The sequence below is a fragment of the Dryobates pubescens genome, chromosome 20 (genome assembly GCF_014839835.1).
Source record: "Dryobates pubescens isolate bDryPub1 chromosome 20, bDryPub1.pri, whole genome shotgun sequence".
NCBI lineage: Eukaryota > Metazoa > Chordata > Aves > Piciformes > Picidae > Dryobates > Dryobates pubescens.
Genome location: NC_071631.1, coordinates 4,738,279 through 4,753,033, shown reverse-complemented (window position 1 = coordinate 4,753,033; position 14,755 = coordinate 4,738,279). Strand labels below are relative to the sequence as shown.

The window sequence follows — 14,755 nt, the reverse complement described above, 5'->3', positions numbered from 1 at the left end:
CCGCAGCCTGTCAGAGCCTTTGCTCCTGCACCGCCGCTTCTCGGCGCTGGTCCCGCTCCCTTCCGCTCTAGGGGGTGGCAGCACCTTGTGTCAGCACCACAGCTGTGCGCCTCGGCGCGGGCGGGGCTTGGGGGGTCCCGATAGCAGCAGCAGCTCCGGGCCCGCCCTTCCTGTCAGGCCCCGCGGTGGGCGCGGCGCTCCCGTCGGGCCATGCGCGGCCGGAAGCGGAAGTGAGTGCGCTGGAAATCATGGTGCCGCTGGGGCGGGGAAGGAGGTGCCGCCGCCTCCGGGAGCTCGGTGAGCGCCGCGGGGCCGCGTCTTGGCGCTCGGGCTGGGGGCGGTGCGGCCCCAGCAGGCCCTGCGGGTGGCTCCCCGCGGGGCGGCACGGGGCTGGGCGGGGGTAGCGCCGCGCTCGGGGAAGGGACGCCTGCCCCGGCCCGCGGGGTGACGGGCCGCGGCGCACGGCCCGGCACCTCTACTGCCGCCCGCCCAGGGCTTGGTGGGGTGGCTGCCGCTGCGGGGCACTTGCCCGGCCGCGAGGCGCTGCGTCTGAGGGCGGAGCGCGGGCCGGGCCGGGCCGGCGAGGCAGAACCGCCTGACCCCAGCCGCCCGTCCTTCTGTTGCAGATGAGTCGTTAAGGTGCACGGTATCGCACTGAGAAGCGGTGAGCCATGGGGGAAAACAGCCCTGAAGGCAACGTTATCTACTATGAAGTGGAGGAAGATGATTTAACCCAAGATGATAATATGATGAGGTTTGCTGATAAAAACGGGCTGGTTTCGTCGTCATCTGGGACGGTCTATGACAGGACAACTGTTCTAATAGAACAGGACCACAGTGTGTTGGAAGACGATGAGGATGAAGGACAATGTGGTGATCACTTGCCTTTTTTGCCAGAGGGTCATGAAGAAGGATTTCATTTAATAGCAGATCATGAAGGAATGTCCCAGGGTTATGTGCAACATATTATTTCTCCAGATCAGATTCATCTAACAATAAATCCTGGTTCAACTCCTATGCCAAGAAATATTGAAGGAGCAACGCTCACTTTGCAATCTGAATGCCCAGAAACTAAGCTTAAAGAAGTAAGTGGCTGAGATTATGAATTTTATGTGCAATGTGCTTTTCCCCTGGTGGCCTTAAATGCTTTGAAAATGCTTTTTCCTAAAGCTTTTTGCCAGAAGGCAGACAAGAATTTGCCTTGTTCTTAAGGGTTCCTTCCTGTCTAGTGAAGTGAACTGCACTCTTGGATCTGTTGCCTCTTCTGGCTTGTTGTAGTGCTTTGTGCTGGTGGGCAGAACTTTTCCCTGGTCACTTAGTGGGTCCGCAGCAAAGCTGTGAGTGTCATCAGTTTTCGCTCTCCCTTGTGAGGCAGGCAGGGAACACTTTGTGATGTGTGGTAACATCAGAGAGTAGGAGACTGAGGTACTGAAAATGTGGTTATGTCTATAATGTGTGGGGTGAGTGCTCTCCTGGTTTTATTTTGGTTGGGCAGTTGTTTCCCAAGTTCAGTGATGTCTAAAAAGAAGGTGATCTCTGCTGTTCCTGCTCTTAACCATTGTGAGATAAGTGCATCCAAGCTGCAGGTTAAGTTCCAGGCTGTTGGTGGTAGCTGAAGTGTGAAACTTAAGATCTCAAACTTAAAATTACTTTGTTGCTTTATTGTGTCACTTGCAGGGAAATTGTCAGATGGAAGTAAGGGAAACTGTAGCCTACCACCTCCTGTGTTTTGCAAGCTTAAGACACCTTACCCGTTAAAAACGGGAATTACCTTTAATTCTGTCTCTGTAATGAATTCTACCTGCATGCAAAGTGGTGAGGGCTTGTGCAGGCTGAGTCTGGCCTTTTTTAGGCACAAAAGTAGTGCAGATCTGAGTGAAAGGCCAACGTTGTGCTTCTCTTTTGGCCCTTCTTAGTTAACTAAGGGGTGATCTGTACAAGGGTCTGGACCAGGATCAGTCATATCAGCTCCTTGTGTAATTGATACTGGGTGTCAGAGAACTGCAGAAGTGAGCCTTACTGAGAAGGGAAGCTGGGTTTGAGCACTGAATAATTCAGGTGAGCAGGGAACCATTGTCACCACATGCTGGGCAGTGAGGAGATGGGGCTGCAGGAGGTCAGCTCTGTAGGTAAAGACATATCTGGCCAGAGGTTTGTTCAGTGAGCCTGGTTTAGGCCTAAAGAACTCCTCTTGCTCAGTTGTTATTTGTACCAGCAGCTTCTGTGTACTACCTTGTTAGCTGCTAACATTTTTGTATGTCAGTCATAGCAGCGCTTCATTCTCCTTTCATGGGTACCACGTGTGCAGCTGCAGTGTCTAAGAGCAGCTTGTGCAGCTGAACAGGTGCTGGTGGCTGCATGTGCAACTCAACTGATTGTGTTTCTTCTTCCCTCATTTTTAGAAAAGCCTTCTAAAACCTGGAATTTGCTGATGAATCCTTTATATTAATTGATTTTCCACCACTTAATTTTCTGGGGTCAAGGGAGAGTTACACTGTGATTTCATTGCAGTGGAAATAAGCCTTAAGCATGGATCACACTCCTCCATCTTGTACAAGGCCTTTTTGTTCTCTCTCAGATGCTTGCCACTCTAACCACCAGTCTTTATGGGCAATATCTGGGTGTTTTTGTGCATAGTCTGCATTTATGTGATGTGCTGTTGTTCCTAAAGTGAAAAGAGAAATGCTTTGCTGCTTCACAGACCATTTTATTTCTTTGAGCATAGTGGGAGCATTGCTTCTGTCTGAAGCATCACAGGATGTTAGGGGTTGGAAGGGACCTCTGGAGATCATTGAGTCCAACTCCCCTGCCAGAGCAGGACCATAGAATCTAGTGCAGGTGGCACAGGAACACATCCAGACAGGTCTTGAAAGTCTCCAGACAAGGAGACTCCACAACCTGTCTGGGGAGCCTGTTCCAGTGCTCCTTGACCCTTACAGTAAAGAGGTGGAACTTCCCGTGCTGTTCCCTCCCAGAATGATTTGTGAAACGAAGCTTTGGCCCTCGAGGAAGAGGGAACACTGCAAGGATTGTGCATAGCTGAAAGTATCACTGCCTTCTTCCTTTAATTGGCAGCTAGAAGCCAAATCCTTCACTTGTAATTCATGTGCTCCTTTCACTTTCTAGTCCTAATGTAAACACCTAGAAAGCTTAACAGGCTCCACTTGATTTTTAGGTGGTTCCTGCTGGTGTCAGACCTCTTGTGTGTTACAGGAAGTGCTGTGGAGAATGTTCTGGGATGCAGTTTGTAAAATTTTAATTGCCAGCAGCCTTAAAACTCCAGCAGGGAACATTACTTCAGTACTGATACATGTTGTACTGAATCTGATGATCCCTGGTGAGGGTAACATGTCCCTTCCTGTCTGATAAAATGGACTTTGGGACCTTGTGTCTGTGTGTTACCAGTCTGTGCCCTTTGGTTTTGGCTGACTCAACACAACCAGACTTTCTAATTATCTTATAACTATTGTAGTGTCTGAATATTTAGTGCTAACTGTTACTTGGTTGAAAGTATAAATTTAGGGCAAGTTCCTTTCAGTGAAATCACTGTTTCCTTCTGATAATGCTGAGTGAGTAAAAGTGTGCAGACCTCCAAAATATTTTCCCCTTCAAGTTACTGCTTGGTTGTATCATTGAGGTTGATTGTTCCATTTGAACACTGGGTGTTTGTCATCTTCTCTCTTTTTACTGCCTTGTGCAAAGCCAAGGGAGAATCTGGGTTTGGTGTAGTGTACCACTCACATTGCTCACCAACTGTGATGTTCCTGCTGTTGCTCCTGCTTCATACAGTAGCTGAAATTTCCATTGTTCTGAGAGGAGCACAACTTCAAATAGAGAGTGGTTTTGTACTTCCCTGACAAGTGATAAAGGCATCCCATGTTACTCTGTTCTCAGCTTGCCAGCTGTGGGAACAAGGAACCCTGACTATCAAATGCTCTTTTCTGAGGGGTGTCTATAAAGGAAAAAAGCAGCTGTTGAGTGATGGGATGGCAGAGACCCACAGAAGTGATGCATTGGTTGGGTACAGGTTCATCAGTCCGGGTATCAACCTACAGTTCAGGGTCTGGTTTTTGGAGGCAGTCTCCAGCCCTTTCCTCAGCAACATGCTGGGTGCTGTGAGATGGGTGCTTTGTGTCTTGGCAGAGAGGAGAGCTGCTGGCATGTCTCCTGCTGTGTCCTCTCCCTGACCAGCTGTTAGAACATTAAACCTGCAGGATCCTGCTCCTCTCTCGTGGCTCACGTTGCCTTTCTCAGTGTTCCAAATAACATCTCTTGGAACACTCCTGCTTCTTGCCTGCCAACCATCAAGTCCTCTCTTGGACTCTAATCACTCTTAGATGTTAAGATTTCCTAACTGCAGTGGTAAAATGAAAGCCATTGGCCTGCTAATTACTGCTGAAGATCAATTTATTCAGGCATATCAGATGGCTTATTCCTTCTGCGTCATAAGAGAGAACAAGATTTAATTAAACCTTCTGACACTGGAAGGCTCTGCATGGCCTCTTTCTGCCTGTTGCAGATGCTGGGAAGGGACCAAATTCAGTTCAATGTGAAGTTGTTCCTTGATGATGCAGAAACCTGTGGCATGTAAATCACCTTTTTCATTTGTTAGACTTCAGGTGCTGACTGTGTTGGGTGATAGGTTGGGTTTGATGATCTCAAAGGTCTTTTCCAACCTGGTTAATTCTATTCTAAACACAGGAGAGAAGAACAAAGCACAACAAAGGCTGGTTTTGAGATAAAATGAAGTAATAGATGACTGATAGTTAGACTGAAGGGAATGAGGAAAGCTACAGCTCTTGTTTGAGGTGTGAATGGGAATCTGGCCCGTTTTGAGGGTCAGATTGTAAAAGCACATTTCCCCTTGTCTGTCTTCTTTCCATGTAAGCAGCTCTGCCAGGAGCAGCCAGGTGCCACACCTGGGGACAGTGGATTGGATTGATGGCCTCTTGGCATCCTTTCCAACTACTTTTTCAGCTTTTTAGTTACAAACATTTCAAACTGTGTTTTTCCTCTCTTTTTTCACGTAGATTGCTGTTACTCTGTAAAATCAGTGTGCTTCTGGAGTGTGCCCCCCCTTCCTCATCTAGTGCAGAGAAATCTTACATTAGATAAATAAAGAGTAATTTGGGTTTTTTTTTTCCCCTTTGCCTTTGAGGTCAAAATCTTGTCTTTAATGTCTGACTGTAGTTCTACCCTGTCTGGGTTCCAGTAAATGTTAAGCCTGCAGTGTTTTGCCCCTTAGGTGAAGCGATACCAGTGCACCTTTGAGGGCTGCCCACGCACCTACAGCACTGCTGGCAACCTGCGCACTCACCAGAAGACTCACCGTGGGGAGTACACTTTTGTCTGCAATCAAGAGGGCTGTGGCAAGGCCTTTCTTACCTCCTACAGCCTCAAAATCCACGTTCGAGTGCACACTAAGGAAAAGCCTTTTGAATGTGACGTGCAGGGCTGTGAGAAGGCCTTCAACACCCTGTACAGGTAGGGAGGCTCTGCCCCTGGCTCTCCAGAGCTGGCTGTTGCTGTTTGACAGGTTGCATCTGCTTTGTTTGTGTCTGAATGGAACTGTCACTCTCCTTCCTGCAGATATAAATATAAGCCCCCTCAAAATGTGGAAATGCTATACCAGGAGTAGGATGACAGGACCTGCAATGACATACTTAGCTTATTTATATCACAGTAGTGCTGAAAATGATGCATGAGGAATTCTCAGGTCTGCTTAAGGGCTTGGGAAGCACCATCAGTTATTTCCTTAAGCGAGTTGCCTTCACTTCCAAACACATCCAGCCTTTGATCCTGTCCTGCACCTTTGAATGAATGGCTTGCTTGCCTCAGGGGCTGTCTCTTCCTGCAAGTCCTAGGAAGGACTTTTGTGGCATACTTTTCAGGTTGAAAGCACATCAGAGGCTTCACACAGGGAAAACGTTCAACTGTGAATCAGAAGGCTGCAGTAAATACTTCACAACGCACAGCGACCTGAGGAAGCACATCCGGACACACACAGGAGAAAAGCCATTTAGGTAGGCACCTGGGACCTTTTCTGGGGGACTTGTGCAAAGGGGCAGCTGTAACTGTGCCATGGGGCAGCTGTTGCTGTCCTGAGTGAAAAACTCTTCTCATGAGGAGGTGAAGGCGGCTGGTGTGTGAGTGTGCTTGTGCTGGAGCTCCCTCAGCTGCCTCTGCAAGTGGGTGAAATGGTTGTCTTCACAGACAAGAAGAGTCAAGTTGTTGTTTTAAACATCAGTGTGTGCCACGATGAGCATGTTTTTAAAACCTGTTAAATTGTGTTGTTGCTTTGCTGTGAAGCAGTAAGTGTTTATTCCATGAAGGAGCCCTGCTCCCCGCCCCAACAAACGCTGACTTCATGCCTGACTCTTCACACCCTGTTCAGAGTCTTGCTGTGGTCTGTCATGCAGAGCAGCTGGTGGGAGATCCTTGGTTCTGTCACAGATTAGTGCTGGGCCTGCTCTTCAGGGTCCTGGGACTGTTGCAGAGCATGATCTAAGGTTGTAACTAATGCATCAGAGAAGCCTGGTGCTGCTGATGTTAACCCTCCTGTGATGCTTCATTCAGGTGTGAGCACGACGGCTGTGGGAAGGCTTTTGCTGCAAGCCACCACCTTAAAACACACGTTAGGACACATACTGGTAAGTCCCAAGGGCTTGTTATTTTCTTTAATTGAGCTTATTTGCTTCATACCAACTCTCAGAATCCTCCTATGTATTTATACCTCTATATAATGTGCGGGTGGCACCAAGCTGAGTGGTGCAGTCAATGCTCTGGAGGGAAGGGCTGTCACCCACAGGGACCTGGGCAGGCTGAGGGCTGTGCACATGTCAACCCTGTGAAGTTTAACAAGGCCAAGTGCAGGCTCCTGGGCCTGGGCCAGGGCCACCTTCAATATTTTATTTATACTTGTCAAGTCTTGAGTTTCCTGGGTGTGTGGCACATGCCAGTAATAATGTGTGAGAATTCAGTTCTGTGTTCTTGTGTCGGTCTGGATGGTAAAACAGAGGCTGTTCTCTGCAAGACTCCAAGGAGTGCTGAATGTTTTTGTTAAAATATGACTCTTAAGTGCTTTAATGCTATAATGTTTGTAAGTTTGTTACATGTGTTTTCTGCTGCCTGTAGGGGAGAAACCCTTCTTCTGTCCCAGTAATGGCTGTGAGAAGACTTTTAGTACACAGTACAGCCTCAAGAGTCACATGAAAGGTCACGAGAAAGGACAGTCCTATAATGCACTTCCCAATAACAACGTGTCTGAGGTTAGCAGCACTTCTCTTTCCTGTGGGCTGATTTGTTCCTATGCTAATTTAAAATTCTAGGTTATTTAACATTTTGGAAGTAGTGTGAGAGATGTTAAAAATCCTGAATGCTACCAAATATCTTTTGCTTGGTAAAATTGCTTCTTTGATTTTAGACCTGAGACTTGGGTTATACAGAAGTAAAATAATGTCTGCATGGGCAGGATTGTAGGGATTCTAAAAGGAATTGAAAGCCTTTCTGACCCTTTTTAACACATGAAACTGAATTTCTTTCTCTGCTGCACAGGATACAAGCCACTCACTTTGTCTGAGTGACCTGAGCCTCATCTCAACAGATTCTGAGCTGCGGGAGAACTCCAACACAGTGAGTCACTGGCATCAGTTGGCCTCAAACTGACAGTTGGGTTGTGCTTCTGCTGGCAACCTGCTCATCCTGCTCAGGAGGGCACAGCAGATGAGATACTTGTGGCTGGTGTTTTGTGTGTTGCTTGCTCAGCCCTCCAGCATGCTCTGCTTTAGGCTTTCATTCTGCATGGGGAGGGGATTGTCTTTGGATAGAGCCTGGATTTGATCCTGCTTAGTGTGTCTTAATGAGGAAATGTGTGTTTCTTACACACCCCGTTGAGCCTGTAAATATGACCTATTACTGCTGTCCATTTTGGACTGCTGGAACAAAATGTAAATATTTCTGCCTAAAAGCAGAGTAACAGAGTGAAGAAGGGGGATTTTCCTCCAGTATAGGCAGCGTTTCATTCAGCCTGGTTTTTAAAGGCTCTGCATGTGATTTTACTGCAGTAATGTTCTTGCTCATTGATAACTGTTGTCTGAGCTGAACTTTTCCATAGAGGAAAATCATCCACTGATGAGAGAGAGTCATCTTTTGTGCTTTGGTGTGGAAGCAGTGTGCAGCTTTTTCGTCTGCTCTGTTCCTCGGGCAGGCTGGGTGACAGTGGTGCACAGTCCAGGATATAACCTAAATGGAGCTGGTTTGTTTCTGTCCCAGCAAAGGCCTTGCAAACAGCCAAGAACAATTTCACGTCTGTTTCTGTTTCTAACAGAGTATTACAAGAAATAAGGGTTAAACAAAGTGTGGATGCAGAAGAATGTATTTTACTTTTGAAGGACTTATTTTTGTAAGGACTTGCTCGTTATGTTGGTAAACTTGGTTGTGGATAATATAAAACTGTCCTTTTACAGCAGGTAAGTGGAGTATGCTCAGGAGTTTTGCCTTTCCTGGAGGTGGTTGGTGCTTGGAGAGTTATTTCTGACATCCATTTGCTGCCTGACTGGAATTTGTCATTGTTTGTGGAGGCCTGAGACAGGGCATTATCTGATTTCTTCCTCTATTTTTCATTCACCAGACACATGGACAAGACCTTAGCACAATCTCACCAGCAAGCATCTTCGAGTCGATGTTCCAGAGCCCAGAGCCTGCAAACCAGGAAGACTCTCAGCAGACAGGTGCGGCTTGTGGCTGGTTTTACAGAGAGCCTTTGGTCTGGAGGTGTGGAGGTGGCGGTGCTTCACTGGGCAGAAATCCACCTGCTGCCTGATAAGCTCACTGAAAAGGTCCTTGATTCAGATCTCATGAGAACTGATGTGTTTCTTTTGGCAGCTGCCTTGATGGAAGGTTTTAACGGCGACACGGACTCGGTCCCTGCTGCTCCACCGCCCACGGGCGACTCTGCATCCTTGTCTCTTCCCCTGGTCCTGCAGCTTGGCATCTCTGAGCCTTCCCACTCAGCACTACAAGCCTCAGCAGCCCCCGCTGCTCCCTCCTCCATAGGAACCAGCTCACAGCAAGCTGCATTTGGAAATCCTGCAACTGTTTTACAATCCCCAGAAGTGCCTGTTCCTCACAGCACACAGTTTGCAGCCAGTCACCAAGACTTCCTGCAGCCCCCACAGCCCCCGCCGCAGCCCATGGTGCCAGGACTGTCAGTGGTGGCTGGGGCCCCTGCCCCGGCAGTGCCCGGTGCTGCTGAGCCCCTGCCAGCTGTGGTTCAGACTGTGCCTGTCGGTGCAAACCCTGTTCTGACCAGTAACCCAACCATAACCATTACTCCTTCGCAGAGCACTGCTATCCTGCAGTCCAGCATTGTCATGGGAGAGCAGAACTTGCAATGGATCTTAAATGGTGCCACTGGTTCCCCACAAAGCCAAGAACAAATGGTGAGTGTGTGCAGCAGGCTCTTGAGCAGCTGGAGCTCTTCCTTCTAGAGCCCTTGTTCTTGGAAAGGATCAAACCTGGAACTGTAAGACACGAGCTGAGATGCAGTGTTGTAGAATGCCTATCACCTTAATGTGTGTAGACACATCACCAGTGCAGCCCCTAAAGCAGGGAGAGAAACAAATAGAACATGGGTAGAAAAATCCAGAGGACAGAAAAATCTTGTCCCCAGTTGCAGACTTCTCAGAGCAGGTAACAGCTTGGTTTATCCAAGACAATACCACATGGCCCAAGAACATATCTGGGGTTTAATCAATTGGAGAGCTGAGAGTCCCCATGCTTTGGGAAGTCTGGAGAGCTGAGAGTCCTCATGCTTTGTTCTCTGGGAAATCTGGAGACCTGAGCCCTCATGCTTTAGCTTTGGGAATACTGTTGCTAGCTGTAGGCTTTCTCAGTTGTCAGAATCCCCTAGGCTGTGTTAATGAGGGGGATGTGTGTGTGGAGGGTGGTTGCTCCCCATCCTTAGGACTGCTGAAACAATAGCTGACTTCTTTGACAACCAGAACAGGGCTCAGAACCAAGCTGAATGATACCATTTTGAATTAGTTCTCCTGTGTGCTGTCTCTGGAATATATGTGCAGCTGTTTTCTTTTGATTGCAATCTTTCAGACTTAGGACAACAGAAATTTGATTGAAACCAGCTCAGATGTTTTTCTCTTTCTTTTTTCCTTTAAAGCCACAAGTTCCAAAAGTAGTAGAAAAGGTTTTTTTTACCACCGCATTACCAGTAGCTGGCAACACAGGTAAGCCTGACTCTGAACTTGCTTTTCTCTCTCTCTCTCTGTAGCACTTTCAGCTTGACCAGCACTTGTGGTGATTTTTATTGCTTGCAAAAATGGTGGGGAAAAAAAATCCTTTCCCTTTTTTACCTTCCTGAGGTTTTCAAGTGCAGTCTGCTGCCAGCATATAGGTTTGTGCTGAGCTCTGTCCTGTAGTAGTTTCTCCAACGACTTTTAAGATAACTAGGTTCACAAATTAGATCCAGTAGTCATAAAAATGGTATTTTAATGGAGCTCACATAGCAAGATAAAGTGCAATGTTGTATCATCTTCACAGGTTGGTGCTTAGGGACTTGGGGGCTTGAAGACTGCTCTTTGACGCTGTAAAAGTTGCAGTGGTTGTCAGAGAAGAGACACTGTGGTGTGTAAAAATGTTAGATCAGACTTCTAATGCCTGGGTGCAGACTGAAAAGGCTTCTTGTCCTTATTTCTCACGGCAGAGTACCTGCCACTTTCTTATTGATCATCTACTGGAGGTGTTTGTTGTGTTTGAACAAAGTAACAGCTAATCTCTGCTGCCAGGGGCACACGATCTCGTTTAACAAAGGTGATTTGTCTCTCTCCCTGCTGTGAAATGATGTAGTTCCGTTGTATTTTGTCTTTGTCTCACCTTCAGGAAGCCCTGTTCAGCAGATTGGTCTCAGTGTTCCTGTCATTATTATCAAGCAGGAGGAGGCCTGCCAGTGTCAGTGTGCCTGTCGAGACTCTGCCAAGGACAAAGCCACTGTTAAGAAGGAATGTTCCTCACCTGATTCTAAAGCTTTGGAGCAGCCAGCTCCCCAGCTGCAGCCTCAGACCTTCCCTTCCCCTTCTCCTTCGTGTGGGCAGAGCAGTCAGATAGTGACCCCTTCAGACTCGCAGACTGAAACATTAAGTGCCATGGATGTCTCGGACTTCCTGTCCCTCCAGAGCCCTGACACCCCCTCTAACATAATTCCAATCGAAGCACTACTGCAGGGTGAGGAAGAAATTGGTTTGAATAGCAGCTTCTCCAAGTGAAGATGTTCCAGATTTTGGGTTTGTTTGGGGTTGGTTTTTTTTGCACCTGGAGGGTAAAACCCTTCTCCTTAGAAGCAGAAACTGAAGGATCGATTCTCTTTTTTTTTCCCCCTTCCTCTTTGGAAGTTTTGTGGCTTATTTCTGCTTCACAGATGTCATCTTAGTCTCATCCCAGGTACATCCATCTCTGAGAAATCTTATCTTAAACAGAAAAAAAAAACCAAGGTAAAAACAACAACAACAAAAGATAAAACCAGAAAAAAGCTAAGTTATATATGAACTGTTTTGGCTGCACTGTCTGTCACTTTTGCTTGTCATATGTGAACACAGAAGTTAAAAGTTACTCATGTGCAAAAAAAAGGATTTTTAAAAAGAAAAAAAAAAAGGGTGGGGTGGGGTGGTTAGTTTGTCTCCAATTGCACATCACTTCCATTTGGGTTTAAGGTACTGGCAGCAAGTGGGTCTTTGTTACAACTCCGTGGGTCTATCATTTTCTCTGTCTCTTTATGTCTGATGCTAACCATGCACTACGAGGGGAGCCTGGGAGAGGTCTTTGCTGTGGTAGGAGCTGGCATGACTGTGACAGATGGTTTGTCTGCAGTTGAATTGGAATGGGATTGTCACATCACTGAGTGGGAGCTGATGGTTAGGTTTGCTTTGTGTGAACACTGTTATTGAAGCCCACAGGAGCTTTTGGGGAGTCTTTTCAGGAGAGCACAAGTACCTTGTGTTCCTGACAGAACCGTTCGTTTAATTTCGTGAGGACTTAGGAGTGTGGTGGCAAACCCTGTTCCATGGCATGGAAACCCAGTCAGAGCCTCGGCTTCCTTAGGCTTAGGAGCTTGTTTGCCTCTCTTTGAAGGATGCAGTGAGTCCCAGGGGTAGGCAGCTTGGTGCCTGCTGCTCTTTCTGATTCGTTTGGCTCTGTTCAGAAACAAGTCACCCTCTTAACTCCTGCGACTGTTTCACCAGGAGCGCGGTGCCTTTGCTGGTTACTCTCATCTTTTGTCAAGAGCAGCTCTAGGGAAACCTTCAGAATGATTCAATTCCATTTGAATTGAGTTGAGTCTCTCCTTCAGCTGTCCAGAAACACTTCCTTCATTTTTTTTTTCCTTGTTAAACTGTATCATTTCTGCCTGAATCTGCCTCCACCCTACTGCAATGCCAGCTTTTTGTGCACGGGGCTATTTCTTGACTTTAAAAGATGTTACACAACGTAGAAGTTTGGTGGTTTGTTTTTTTTCCTCCTCATATCAAACTGAGAAGTCTCTATTCTAACCTACTCAGGGTAAATAAAACACAACCCCCCCCCCCTTCCACCAAAAAGCCTGTAATGTTGCAATAAATGCAGTCTCATTCTAAATGGCTTATTTATGCTGCATTATTTTAAGAGATGTAATTTTTATAGTGTTTCCCCCCCATCTTTCTGGCTTTGGCTGTCAGTCTCTCTGTTAAAGGAAAGAATATTAAATAGTCTTTATTCAGTTGACAGTGTTGTCATTAGTGAGATACAAAGATAACAACTGTAAAGCCAATTAACGTGGAGTCTCTGAGCACCAGGTTAGCGAGGCAGACTCCAGAGATGTGTCCCTGGGTGATTGAGCAGAGCTGCCCTCTCCACCTGTTGGGGGGAGTGGCAGGAGTGCAGCCAGCCCCCCAGGGTGACCAGCAACCTTACCACCACTGTTGTCACATCCCTGGCTTTGGCCATCTCCTGCTGTTCCCTTGTGAGTGCACTGTCGCAGCACAGCTGGGAGCAGGCTGCAGGCAGCTGGGTTTTCATCTCTGTCAGCTGGCTGCCAGCTGTCCGGTGCAGATGCAGAAGGATGAAATCTTACCATGCTGGGGTGGGTGTATGTGAGGAGAGGTTGTGCAGGGGATGCTGTGCAGGCAGTGCTGTGTCTCTGCCAGGGCAGTGCTCCATTTGGTGATTGCAGTGAGAGCTTGGTGGCACCAGCTGAGCTGAAAACAGGCTGATTGTGTTTCCTTGCTAATTGTGTTTCCTCTGGGGGGGGTGTTGGTGTGTGGTGCAGTTCTGTCCCAGTGGGGAGGTGGGTCCTGCACCCTGAAACACAGATTAATGAAGTGGTTTGTGGTTTGTCCCTGCAGTGGTGATCCCTGCACGGCAGTGAGGTAGTGGCCCCCCATTGGTTTTCTCTTTCATTTTGTGCTGCAGTTTGGTTGCAGAGCAGCAGGAACTGCCTTGAACACAAAAGAAATTGTCTCAAGCTTATGTGGCTGGGACTGGCAGGATGAGTCCTCTGGTTGAGCTCTGCTTCAGAGGGAGTGTGAGTGGTGCCCGGAACTGGAAGGGTCCCATGGAGCACAGCCCTCTGCGAGGGGCCTCACACCCTTCCCATGGCACAGCATGACAGTAGTGGTTGAGGGTGAGAGGGTGTGTTGAGTGTGAGACTCTGCTAGTGCAGGAGCATGCAGACCCCCCTGTAGTTGTGGGGTTTTCTCTGATGGGGACAAGGGTACCAGATGAGGTCTGGAATGTGACAGCTGGGGGACTTAGCAACCTCTGCAGAGCCTGTTCTTCAGGGAGATGCTTTTCGGTGCTACTTTCGCTGCTTGTGACTTAGTCCAGGTAAAGCACATTTCTGGTTGCAGCAGGTAGCATCTTCAGAAACTCCTTTGTGACACAAATCAGTAGAAGAGTCTCTGCCACAGGCTTTAGAAGCTGGTCTGGGAGCAGAGCAGTGCTGCAGGCATCCTTCCTGGGCAGGTGCCCAGAGGTTAACCTCTGCTGTTTTCTGTTGGTGTGCTCCAAGTTTATGCTTACTTTTAGGTCCATTTGGTTCGTTATTAACCTCTTGCATGTGCAGCTGGCAGGCTGCAATTTAGGTGAAACTAATTAGAGCTGGTAAGGAGGCCAGAGGAGTGTGACTGAAGGCATAGGCTGCTGCACCATGGACTGCACATCCCACCCCACTGTGCTGTACAGATGTGTGCTTTTGCTGCCCAGCTCTTGGTCTGCTTCCCAGAGTGTTCCATGCTGTATGTCTGGCAGTGGACATTTTATCATCCCTGGGGCTGCTGGGCTGGCTGTTAACACGCTCAGATGGGAAAGATCCTGAGCAGCTGGCAAGAGAGGGCAGTCCCAGCAAAGCCTTGGGATCTCTCAGTGCCAGGGAGTTACGTGTTCTCCCCTGGCTGCCCCAGCATTTAGCACATTCACAATAACATCTTTAGTAAAGGGGAGCTTGTCTCGTAGATGTGGGATTCCCAGAAAGAGCCTCTGAGAACTATCTGCCCTTCCTCTGCAAAGCCTCCACGTCATGAACCCCTTTAGTTATCAGTCAGACAGCAAAGCTGCTCTGCTCTGGGTTGTTCTTGTGTTCAAAGTTTTGCTGTTCTGTGGCTCATGGGGATTTACTTGGTTGCCTGTGGCATCTAGACAGGTGCAGAAGCTTGAACGTATGAAATGGGTCAAATTACCAACACCAGTAGCTCTGGTCACCACACAGTGACTTGAC

The 14,755-nt window shown here is 47.8% G+C and overlaps 1 protein-coding gene across 1 annotated transcript; it reads left to right on the top strand.

The window, feature by feature from the left end:
* Positions 1 to 218: 218 nt before the first annotated feature.
* Positions 219 to 11,658, top strand: MTF1 (metal regulatory transcription factor 1). Its single transcript, XM_054170542.1, has 11 exons — positions 219 to 297; positions 627 to 1,085; positions 5,246 to 5,484; positions 5,892 to 6,023; positions 6,577 to 6,650; positions 7,135 to 7,268; positions 7,555 to 7,632; positions 8,630 to 8,729; positions 8,884 to 9,440; positions 10,175 to 10,241; positions 10,894 to 11,658. Exons 2-11 carry the CDS (start codon positions 672 to 674, stop codon positions 11,274 to 11,276), a joined length of 2,178 nt encoding a protein of 725 aa, XP_054026517.1. The 5' UTR covers positions 219 to 297; positions 627 to 671; the 3' UTR covers positions 11,277 to 11,658.
* The last annotated feature ends 3,097 nt before the right edge of the window (positions 11,659 to 14,755 follow it).

Bases quoted from the DNA above. Each gene is read 5' to 3' on its own strand.
- MTF1 (XM_054170542.1), top strand. From the start codon at position 672: ATGGGGGAAAACAGCCCTGAAGGCAACGTTATCTACTATGAAGTGGAG. The intron at 5,485-5,891 runs GTAGGGAGGCTC...CATACTTTTCAG, and splicing joins GCCTTCAACACCCTGTACAG to GTTGAAAGCACATCAGAGGC. The intron at 10,242-10,893 runs GTAAGCCTGACT...TCTCACCTTCAG, and splicing joins ACCAGTAGCTGGCAACACAG to GAAGCCCTGTTCAGCAGATT.